General features: G+C 44.4%; 1 protein-coding gene across 2 annotated transcripts; it reads right to left on the bottom strand.

The window, feature by feature from the left end:
* Window positions 1-1,637: 1,637 nt before the first annotated feature.
* RPTN (repetin) lies at window positions 1,638-9,149 on the bottom strand. Of its 2 annotated transcripts, XM_060201677.1 has the most exons (4): window positions 9,108-9,149; window positions 6,848-7,005; window positions 3,909-5,850; window positions 1,638-3,854 (listed from the first exon to the last, which is right to left on the bottom strand). In XM_060201677.1, the coding sequence occupies exons 2-4, from the start codon at window positions 6,983-6,985 to the stop codon at window positions 2,389-2,391; spliced, it is 3,546 nt and encodes a 1,181-aa protein (XP_060057660.1). In that variant the 5' UTR covers window positions 6,986-7,005; window positions 9,108-9,149; the 3' UTR covers window positions 1,638-2,388. The 2 variants fall into 2 exon arrangements, with proteins under 2 accessions (XP_060057660.1, XP_060057659.1); XM_060201676.1 differs by having other exon boundaries at window positions 1,638-5,850.
* Window positions 9,150-11,149: the final 2,000 nt, after the last annotated feature.

The raw sequence follows: 11,149 nt of genomic DNA, 5'->3' as shown, positions 1-11,149 counted from the left end.
TAAACATTTTTATGTTATTTATCTTCCGTGAAGGCCACGGGAGCCTGAGGGATTTTACCTAGTGTACAGAGTTTAAGAGTGACATTCTTGGGACTGGGAGGTAACTTACCCAGTAAAGTGCACATGTTTCTATGCTCAAGGACCTGGATTTGAGCCCTTATGGAGAAAACTCCATAAATAGAGGAGTAATGTTGTGATGTCTTTCCTTCTCTCTCTCTCCCTCTCCCCCTCATCCCTACCCCTATCCTTCTCTATCTCTCTTAATTAAAAAAATGAAATAGAGAGAAAATATTATTTCTGGGGGCAGTTGAATCATGCACTTACTGAGACCCCACAAGAACTCTGGTGGTAAAATTAACTAACTAACCAACTAACTAACTACAGCCTTGAGAGTGTCCTTCCTTCCTTCCTTCCTTTCTTCCACCATCTCTCCCTTCCTTCCTTCTTTTTTATTTTTATTAATTAATTAATTATTTTTGCCTCCAGGGTTATTGCTGCAGCTCACTGCCTGCACTATGAATCCACTGCTCCAGGAGGCCATTTTTTCTCTTTTGTTGCTCTTGTCATTTTATTGTTGTCATCATCATTATTGTTGTTATTGATATTGTTGTTGTTAGATAGGAAAGAAAGAAATAGAGAGAGGAAGGGAAGACAGAGAGAGGGAGAGAAAGATAGAAATGTGCAGACCTGCTTCACTGCTAGTGAAGTGACCCCCCCTGTAGGTGGGGAACTGGGGGCTCGAAATGGGATCCTTGTGCCGGTCCTTGTGCTTCGTGCCATGTACACTTACTCTGCTGTGCTACCACCCATATCCTCCTTCCTTTATTTTTTATTTCTTTTAATCTCTTGTCATTTTATTGGTGGGTTAATGGTTCATATTACAGTTGTTGACACAGTTTTTCATTTCCTCATGGTAGCTGTCTGCAGAACACTCTTATCCCCAACTTGGGCCTTTTTATAGCACCATGCACCAGGATCACAAAGCACACCCTCCTCTCCCACCAGGCTTCTTAGGTTAGTAAGTCATCTTGATAAGATAGTGAAAGGTTTATGTGCTCTGCTAGGGAGTAAATTTTATTTTTAAAAAATATTTATTTATTTATTTATTTATGATATGGGGGCAGTGAGAACCAGAGCACCACTCTGTCATCACATGCCATGCTGGGGATTTAATCTGGGCACTCATGTCTAAGAATTCAGCACTTTATTCACTGTGCCACCTTTGGGATCACAGTAAATTTTATTCCAAAAACACTGGGAGGCCACTGGGAAGAAGAGAGTTTAAAACAGTGGAAATAGAAAAGTGGGAAGATATTCAAGATATATATACATATATATATGTATATATATCTTGAATATATATACATATATATATATATGATGTAGAGTAGGTCCTTTGAATATGGAGGATAAATATGATGGGGCCCAAATGTCACTCCTCTACAGGGGAAGGTATTGAAAATACTTAGGTACTTGATTATTTCTATTATGTTTCATACTTATTCATATTTCTTTGGAGGAAGGATATTAGAAAACAAATTGGTCTTAGAAGTCAGGAAATGAAGTCTTATTCTTACAAATAAGCTCACAAACAAAGCACAAGTCCCCATAGTAAATAAGGAAAATATGCCATTGAGTTCATTGCTCACCAATCATTTATTGGGTATTTTAATACAGTTCCATAGATTTTCTTGTGAAGGTTTTTCAGGTCTCAGAACTATGAGTTGACAGTTTTGGTTCCTTGGAATCTGAAAATAGATGACATAGTCCTTCTCTGTGTTTGATATGGTCAGAAACAAAAAAAGGCATCAAAAGGTTAGAATCAGTCCAGTGAGTTTAAGTAGACGGTCTCTTTGATAGGAGTTAGTTAGGAGTCTGGGCACAGATGAGTTGTCAACTCCAGAGATGCTGTCTGTGGGCTCTGGTTTTGCTAGAAACCACTTGCTGTGCTTCGTTTTAGAATAGACTGCAATACTTCGAATTTGTGGCATTTTGTTCACAAGAGCCAAAGCTTGCCAAAGCACAGATGTCTTCTTCTTGAACTGTAGTGAGTGTCTTCAGGATACCTTTCCTATTTCTAAACTTTTGGGAGAAGTCTTTATCCTTCAGTGATCTGACTGCATCCCACCAATGTGGAGGGTGAACCAGGAAATGATTTAAATTCCCAAATTAGCCAAAATTGGGATCTGATTCTTTCACCCAATTTGCCACTCAGATTTCACCCAACTGGAAAACCCTAGAGTTGCTGCCAAATACCCTATAAGTATGCTGACAGATAGATAAAGCTAAAGAGAGAAGGAAGCCATATTTTCAGCTTCTTATGTAGATTAAAAGATAAATATATAGATTTATTTATCAACATCATATTCTTTAGCTCTGGAACACAGCTTAGTCGTGCCCATGAGCTTTCTGTTCTTGCACATAATCATAGAGGGGGTTGGCACCAATAGTTGCCTTGGTAGTGTGGCTTCCACCCTGTTCTCTTCTTTGGGACTTCCCACCACTCTGAGGTGGATGGGAGTCAAGTTCACTATGTCTTCCCTGTGAACCTCTGCTCTGGACATCTTCCTTTAGGTGAGATGTGTCTCTGGTGGCACAGCCCCTCTGGGTCCCATGGAATTGTTGATCTTGGGATCCATGGTACTTCTGTTCCTCTTCATGTGTTTGCCTATTCTGTTGTTGCTGATGGCTCTGTTCATGCCCATGGGTTTGTCTGCCTCTTGTCTGCCAGCTCTGTTCCTCTTCATGGCTCTGCCTGTTTTGTCTCTGATTGTTCTCTTCATGTTCATGGGTTTGCCTGCCTCTTGTCTGACAGCCTGGTTCCTCCTCATGTGTTTGTCTATTCTGTTGTTGCTGATGGTTCTGCTCATGCTCATCGATTTGTCTGCCTCTGGTCTGATAGCTCTGTTCCTTCTCATGGCTCTGCCTGTTTTGTGTCTGATGGCTCTGCTCATGCTCATGTTCATGGGTCTGCCTGTCTTGCACCTCACATGGATTTTCCTGGCCCTCATGACCATGTCTGCTCTGCCTTTGGTGGCCTTGCTCTTTCTCTATCTGGTGGCTCTGCCTCTGGCCACAACTCTGCCTGGTCTGGGCATCTCTGTGGCCCTGCTCAGTGTGGCTGTGTGACCGTTCTTGCTGGATTTGTGCTACAAGTTTGTGTTGACTGCCCTCCAGCTCCCAAGCTTGGTGGCTGTTCTGCTGTCCTTCCCTGGGCTGGAATCTATGGCCATAAATTTGTTGATTTACTCTCCTGGGTCTCCCTGCTTGCTCAGCATATGAGTCCCTGCTTGTTCTTTCATTTCCTTGGAAGTACCTATTTTGTTCAATTTCTCCTGTTGTTGACTGATCATATTGAGAAGTTAGGCCTTGTCTGCCTGTATGACCATAGTAATAACTCTGATCTTGTCTGTCTGTCTGATCATATCCATAATGTTGACTTTGTCTGTCTGTCTGACCATAATCATAATTCTGGCCTTGTCTGTCTGTGTAGTCATATGGAGAACTCAGGCCTTGTCTGACTGTCTGACCATAATGAGGTCCTAGACCTTGTCTGTCTGTCTGACCATAGTGGGAAGTCTGTCCTTGTCTGTCTGCCTGACCATAGTGGGAAGTCTGGCCACACTGAGAACCCAGACCTTGTCTGTCTGTCTGATCATAGTGGGAAGTCTGTCCTTGTCTGTCTTCCTGACCATAGTGGGAAGTCTGGCCACACTGAGAACCCAGATCTTGTCTGTCTGTCTGATCATAGTGGGAAGTCTGTCCTTGTCTGTCTGCCTGACCATAGTGGGAAGTCTGGCCACACTGAGAACCCAGATCTTGTCTATCTGTCTGACCATAGTGGGAAGTCTGTCCTTGTCTGTCTGCCTGACCATAGTGGGAAGTTTGGCTACATTGAGAACCCAGACCTTGTCTGTCTGCCTGACCATAGTGGGAAGTCTGTCCTTGTCTGTCTGCCTGACCATAGTGGGAAGTCTGTCCTTGTCTGTCTGTCTGACCATAGTGGGAAGTCTGTCCTTGTCTGTCTGCCTGGCCATAGTGGGAAGTCTGTCCTTGTCTGTCTGCCTGACCATAGTGGGAAGTCTGTCCTTGTCTGTCTGTCTGACCATAGTGGGAAGTGTGTCCTTGTCTGTCTGCCTGACCATAGTGGGAAGTCTGTCCTTGTCTGTCTGCCTGACCATAGTGGGAAGTCTGTCCTTGTCTGTCTGTCTGGCCATAGTGGGAAGTCTGTCCTTGTCTGTCTGTCTGACCATAGTGGGAAGTGTGTCCTTGTCTGTCTGCCTGACCATAGTGGGAAGTCTGTCCTTGTCTGTCTGCCTGACCATAGTGGGAAGTCTGTCCTTGTCTGTCTGCCTGACCATAGTGGGAAGTCTGTCCTTGTCTGTCTGCCTGACCATAGTGGGAAGTCTGTCCTTGTCTGTCTGTCTGACCATAGTGGGAAGTCTGTCCTTGTCTGTCTGCCTGACCATAGTGGGAAGTCTGTCCTTGTCTGTCTGTCTGACCATAGTGGGAAGTCTGTCCTTGTCTATCTGCCTGCCCATAGTGGGAAGTCTGGCCACACTGAGAACCCATACCTTGTCTGTCTGTCTGGCCATAGTGGGAAGTCTGCCCTTGTCTGCTTGTCTGACTGCAACCTGATTCCAGACCCAGCCTTTCAGACTGCCCATAATAACCGGATTCTTGATTTGTCTGAGTAGACCAGGAGTCCTCTCCAAGTCTAGACTGGTCGTTAGTTGATTGTTGTCTAGTTCTTTCTGACTGGCTATAATGAGAACCTTGAACTGGAGACTCACACTGACTTAAAGCAAGTATATATCCTTGTTTTTTAGGCTGACCACCACTATACTTATGGCTCAGACTTTGACCAGAGATGGAGTTCCTATCTTGTGTGTCAGACTTACCAGAGTGAAAATCTCTGCCTTGTCTCTCAGACTGAGCAGAGTGAGAATCTCTGCCTTGTCCCTCTGACTGACCAAAGTGAAATTCTCTGCCTTGTCTCTCTGACTGACCAGAGTGAGAATCTCTGCCTTGTCTCTCTGAGTTACCACAGTGAAATTCTCTGCCTTGTCTCTCTGACTGACCAGAGTGGGAGTCTCTGCCTTGTTTCTCTGACTGACCAGAGTGGGAGTCTCTGCCTTGTCTCTCTGACTGACCAGAGTGGGAGTCTCTGCCTTGTCTCTCTGACTGACCAGAGTGGGAGTCTCTGCCTTGTCTCTCTGACTGACCAGAGTGGGAGTCTCTGCCTTGTCTCTCTGACTGACCAGAGTGGGAGTCTCTGCCTTGTCTCTCTGACTGACCACAGTGGGAGTCTCTGCCTTGTCTCTCTGACTGACCAGAGTGGGAGTCTCTGCCTTGTCTCTCTGACTGACCAGAGTGGGAGTGTCTGTCTTGTCTCTCTGACTGACCAAAGTGGGAGTCTCTGCCTTGTCTCTCTGACTGACCCCAATGATATTCTCTGCCTTGTCTCTCTGAGTGACCACATTGGGAGTCTCTTCCCTGTCTCTCTGACTGATCAGAGTGAGATTCTCTGCCCTGTCTCTCTGACTGACCAGGGTGGGACTCCCTTCCTTGTCTCTGAGACTGACTAGAGTGAGACTCTTGCCTTTTCCTCTCATGACTCTGCCGGTGTTGTCTTCCTGAGGTTCCTGGAAACCTGTGGTCTTTTGTTCTGTCTTGTTCTTCTTCTTCCCCAGAGGATTCATCTCCACACATCTCACCATCCAGTTTATGATAGCAGGCTTGGGCCAACTGGACCACCAGCAGGAGGTATTCTTGGAAATTGACACTTTCATTTCTATCATAATCCAGGAGCCCCAGAATGGTCTCCATAGTCTCTGGGTCATTTGGTCTCTATGAAAAGATAAAATAGGGTGGAAGGTAGACAGCATAATGGTTATACAAACAGACTCTCATGCCTGAGGCTCCAAAGTCCCAGGTTCAGTCCCCTGCACCACCATAAACCAGAGCTGAACAATGCTCTGGTTAAAAAATTAAAAAAAAAAAGATAAAATAAAGAGCACAATCAGATGTTATCCTGTGGAAACCAAGATGTGTGTCAGTGTTCATGTCCCATTTGTTTAGTCCTTTGGGAACCTTTCTTGGTGGAGAAGCCATTAATCTGAACTGAATTAGGCTTGTTTCTCACCTTATTTTATTTTTTTTCTCTTTTTGCTAAAGATAAATAGATTAAGAGGGAAAGGAGATAGAGAAAGAGAGTGTTCTTGCTTTTTTTAAATAATCTGTTCTCAAAACCACATTTCTTGCTCCAAAATCACTACATAGAGTAGATATTTTTTTTAGTAATTTAGATTTGGTTGTGTTAAAAATTAGCTGGAGTCAGTTGAGGAAACTCTCTCACTTCCTCAGATGCTATCTTGTAATCTTTGCTTGTTCCTTTCCCACTGTATTGTGACATCCTAGAGGGAGGAGAGACTGGTTTTTGTTTTTGTTTGCATTCCTACTGTCTAGGATGTGCTGGTATGAAGTAGGATGCCAGTGACTCTTTACTGAATGAGTGAATGAATGAGTGAGAAGTTATAGGTCAAGATGTAAGCTCAGATTTTCTTCTGAGAAACTATTTTCACTTTGAAATTGTGCTTACACCCATTCAAGATCAGCTATAAGGAAAGAGAAGCAGGGGGAGAGCCCATGCCTCTGTGTGTTGTGTTGTGTGTGTGTGTGTGTACATGCATGTGTTCATGCTGGCAGATAGCTGCTAAGGAGGTGTCTGAGATTTTAGTTATAGGATGAGCATGACCAAACCAAACAAAAACCATCAAGCCTTGTATGCCAGTGTCAGAGTCACCCAGTCTTGACCTCATGGGGCCCAGTTGTGTCCGCATCTTACCCGGAGGATGTTTCCAAACTCAGCCAAGAGCAACTCTTTTAACTCCTTCTTGCACAGCGAGGCACAGTCCCCATCCCCTTTAGCATGTTTCTGGAACACCTTGATCACAGAGAGTATGCTGCTCAGGAGTGGAGCCATTGTGGTGAGTTGTGGGTGAACTTAAAAGAAGAAATGAGATTTTGGTCTATGTTTGGAAGGAAGAGCAGGAGACAACATCTTCAGAGGGGAGGTGACCTTCTTTGTCAGGGAAAGAAGCTCCATTCTTAACCATCCCCCTTATTTTCATTGACCTACAGCCAGGATCCAAGTAGCATGTGCTTCAGTGGGAGATGGCTGTGGACTCTGGGTCTTTTGCTAGAAAAAGTGGCAATTTCTTAAATATAAAAGTGTATACTAGATGTTTTGTATATCCCACTTTCTAGTCCAGGTGGACTTTGATTAGTAGAAACTCACAATAGAACAAAAAGGAAAGGCAGTCAGGTACCCCGAAGATTATTCCAGGATAAAAAAGTTCAATTTTCCACTCCATCATTGAGGGACACTATGTGGTCTCACTGAACAAGCTTCATCATCATTTTTTTTTTTTTTTTGCCTCCAGGGTTATTGCTGGGGCTTGGTGCCTGCACTACAAATCCACTGCTTCTGGAAGCCATTTTCCACATTTTTGTTGCCCTTGTTGTTGTTATTGTTATCGTTGCCATTGCTGTTGTTGGATAGGACAAACAGAAATAGAGAGAGGAGGGGGAAGACAGAGAGGGGGAGAGAAAGATAGACACCTGCAGACCTGCTTCATTGCTTGTGAAGCAACACCCCTGCAGGTGGAGAGCCAGGGGCTCCAACCGGGATCTTTAGGCGGTCCTGTGCTTTGAACCACCTGTGCCTAACCCGCTGCACTACCGCCTGCCCCCACAAGTTTCATCATTTAATGAACCTTGCTTAAATGGACAAGAAGGCGAGAAGTCTTTTGTCATGGGCCAAAGAACCTTTATGGAACCATAAATTCCAGCTAGTGTTTCTGGTCAGTATGATAATTTGGGCCAACATTTTAATTATTTATTTATTGAATAGAGACAGACAGACATTGAGAGGGAAGGGTAGGCAAAGGAGGAGAGCAAGAGACACCTGTAGCACAGCTTCACTACTTGTGAAGCTTTTCCCTTATAGTTGGGGACCAACTGGGAATTTGAACCAGGGTCCTTGCACACTGTAATGTGTGCACTTAACAAGGTACACTGCTGTCTTGTCCCCTGGGACAACCTTTTAAAGTAGAAGCAATGAATACACAACCCATTCCAGATAAAAAGAGTAAAGCAAATGAACTGCACAAACGGTAGGGAGTACATGCAATCATCTAGGTTCTCATTGGCTATGTGGGAGGCTAGAGTCTACTAGGATCTGGATCTCAATGCTATCTCTTATTCTGTGTGAAAATCCCAGTTAGTGGCTTGGGAGGTTGCACAGTGGATAAAGCATCGAACCCTCAAGCGTGAAGTCCTGAGTGTGGTCCCCAGCATCACATGTGCCATAGTGATGCTCTAATTCTCTTCCTCTCTTTATTTTTCTCATAAATAATTAGTTAAAAAAGGAGGGGACAGGTGGCAAAGCACTTGGTTGAGTGCATAAATTACAGTGCTCAAGGACCTCGGTTCAAGCCCCCGGTTGCCATCTGTAGGAGGGAAGCTTCACAAGCAGTGCTGAAGGTGCTTCTCGTTCTCTCATCTTCTCCCACCTCCCTCTCAATTTCTCTCTGCCTCTATTTAAAATAAATAAATAAATACATTTGATAAAAATGAAATATCACTTACTGGGTTTACTGCCCACCAGACTAACCCCCTAAATGAACACTGGAATTTCAAAACCATGCAGGGATTAAGCCCCTTGTGACAATTCCCTGTGATGGGACTTGACCATTAATGTAATCTTTCAGTTCAGAGCTTTGGCCCCGAAGAACTGGACATTTTTGGGTTTTGCCTCACTTGCACAAAAACACAAAGCTCTGTGTGAGAGACTAAGCTATCCATGGAGACTTCCAGCCCTTGCTCTAGGGATGCCTAGGATATGCTGAGACAAAGGGATGGATATTTTACAAGCCTGCAAGCAGGCCACCACACACCACTGTCTTCTCAGAGTCACATATAAGAAGCACAAAGGGACTCAAGGCTGTCACTACAGAGAATATATTCAACCTCCCCAAAGTGGCACAGCACAGCTGCCCTTCAGAGCCCTGTTGGTGCTGCCACTGCCCCCATGCACACCTTACCTACTGAAGGAGGAATACGCAGAAGATTCAGAAGCCAGAGAGGATGCTGAAGCCCTGAAAACCCAGCCTATTTATAGAGGTTCTAATTGTTCTCCTGAGCCATCCCAGGAAACACCCATGATGTGGTAGAGCCTGAATCACTCTGGACCCAGCCCAGCTCAGCCCAGCTGGACCCCTCCCTCGGCAAACCGTTTAGTTGACTTCCTTCCCTTATTTGCTCACAAACCTGTTTGTCATTTAGTCAGTGACCCTGTTACCATCCTGGCCCCATTTAATTAGGGGAGTATGTGCGCATGTGTGCTGTGGGGGGTCCTACATGTAGCATGGAAGCAGAGATCGAGTTCACCTTGTTGTGTGTCACTTCTTCTTCTTCTAGCGTTTGCCCTTCTTCCGTAGCCAGTCAACAGCGTCAGGTTGAGCCTGATGTAAAGTTTCGAGACCTCCTTTGAATCTGGAGAGGTGGCAGTCGTTGACTATGTGGGTCATAGTCTGTGTGTCACTAAGACTAACAGAGAACAATAGTCTGAGTGAACTTAAAGAGATTATCAAAATGGTCACTTTATGAAAAGAATCTGTCAGAGTAGGGGAGAGATTTGTCTTAGGCTCAGTCCTGCTTGTGTGTATTTCAAACAACTGATGGGTTTTGAATGTTTCAAATTAACATCTCTGAATACTACTTCTACTAGAGAAGTAGATACTTAACCATGTTGCTAGAGGAGGAATATAATGGTGGTGGAACTGCTACCACTGGAACTGTTTGTTCACTTTTTAAATTTATGAGATAGAAGGAGAACCAGGGCATCACTTTGGCAACTGCGGTTCTGAGGATCGAACTCAGTACCTCATGCTCGCAAGCCCTGTGCCCTACCACTTCTCTATCTCCTGGGATGCCATATGAGCCTTTTGAGGTTTTAGAAAAATGATACAGTTGAGGGACAACATGAAAGCTATGTATGATGTTTGTGAAACCTGGGCCTCCATTTATTCCCCATCTGCTATGTGCAATGCCAGGGGTTAAAGTTGGGACCTCATGCTTGACAGTCTGACTCTTTACCTACTGTTCCATCTCCTAGGACCACATATCAGCAGTATTAGTTATAATGAATTAACTGGACAGAAATAAAGAGAGATAGGGAGGGAGGGAAGGAGAAATAAGGAGAGAGGGAGAGGGAGGGAGGCAGGGAGAGAGTGAAAGAGAAAGAGAGAGAGAGAGACCTACAGCACTCTTTCACTGCTTGCAAATTTTTCCTCCTGTAGGTGGGGAATGGGGGTTTGAACCTGGTTCCTCCCTCATGCTAGTGTGTATGCTCAACCAGGTGTGCCACCACCCAGCCTCCACTCAGTATGCTATTCGTGTACATTCTCTAGGGTCAACTGGGGTCTAATTGGGTGTATGTTTTAATGAGAAACGGGAAATAGGGAACATATGTGAGCACAGGGAGGACACTTTTGTAGGCATTGAGATAAAGGACACAGTCCTTGGACTAGTGGAATGCACATGTTACTAAGCATGAGGAACCAAGTTCAAGGTCCCAGTCCCCACCTGCGTGGAGGGAAACTTCATGAGAAGTGGAGCAGTGCTACAAGCATCTTTCTTCCCCTTTCTCCCTATTTTTGTGTCTCTATAAGAAAAAAGGGAAAAAAAGTGTTTTTTTTTCCGGAAGTGGTGGAACCATTATGCAGGCACCAATAACTTGTCAAAGGGAGATTAGATACAAAGAATCATTCTAAACAGTATAAATTACTTTGGTAACTGGTGGGATAGTGAGAGAGGAGAGTGAGAAGAGGCAAGAACTAGAAATAACACGTTTGAAGGAATTATGGAAGGTCCTGCTGTGCTTGAATGATCACTTGAACTCTTGGCCTTGGTTTTTTTTTCATTTATAAGAAAGTGAGGTTTGGCCTAAAGCTAACTTTTAAATTTTTAAACATTTCACTTAAATATTTTATTTATTTTAATAAAATGGATAGATAGATGGAGACCAGGGCTCAGCTCTGGTTTACAATGGTGCTGGGGAGTGAACCTGAGGCCTCAGAACCTC

This window comes from Erinaceus europaeus, chromosome 11, assembly GCF_950295315.1.
Source record: "Erinaceus europaeus chromosome 11, mEriEur2.1, whole genome shotgun sequence".
In the NCBI taxonomy this organism is placed as follows: Eukaryota; Metazoa; Chordata; class Mammalia; order Eulipotyphla; family Erinaceidae; genus Erinaceus; species Erinaceus europaeus.
Note: the sequence above shows the minus strand (reverse complement) of the source record. Positions and strands in the feature narration are given on the sequence as shown.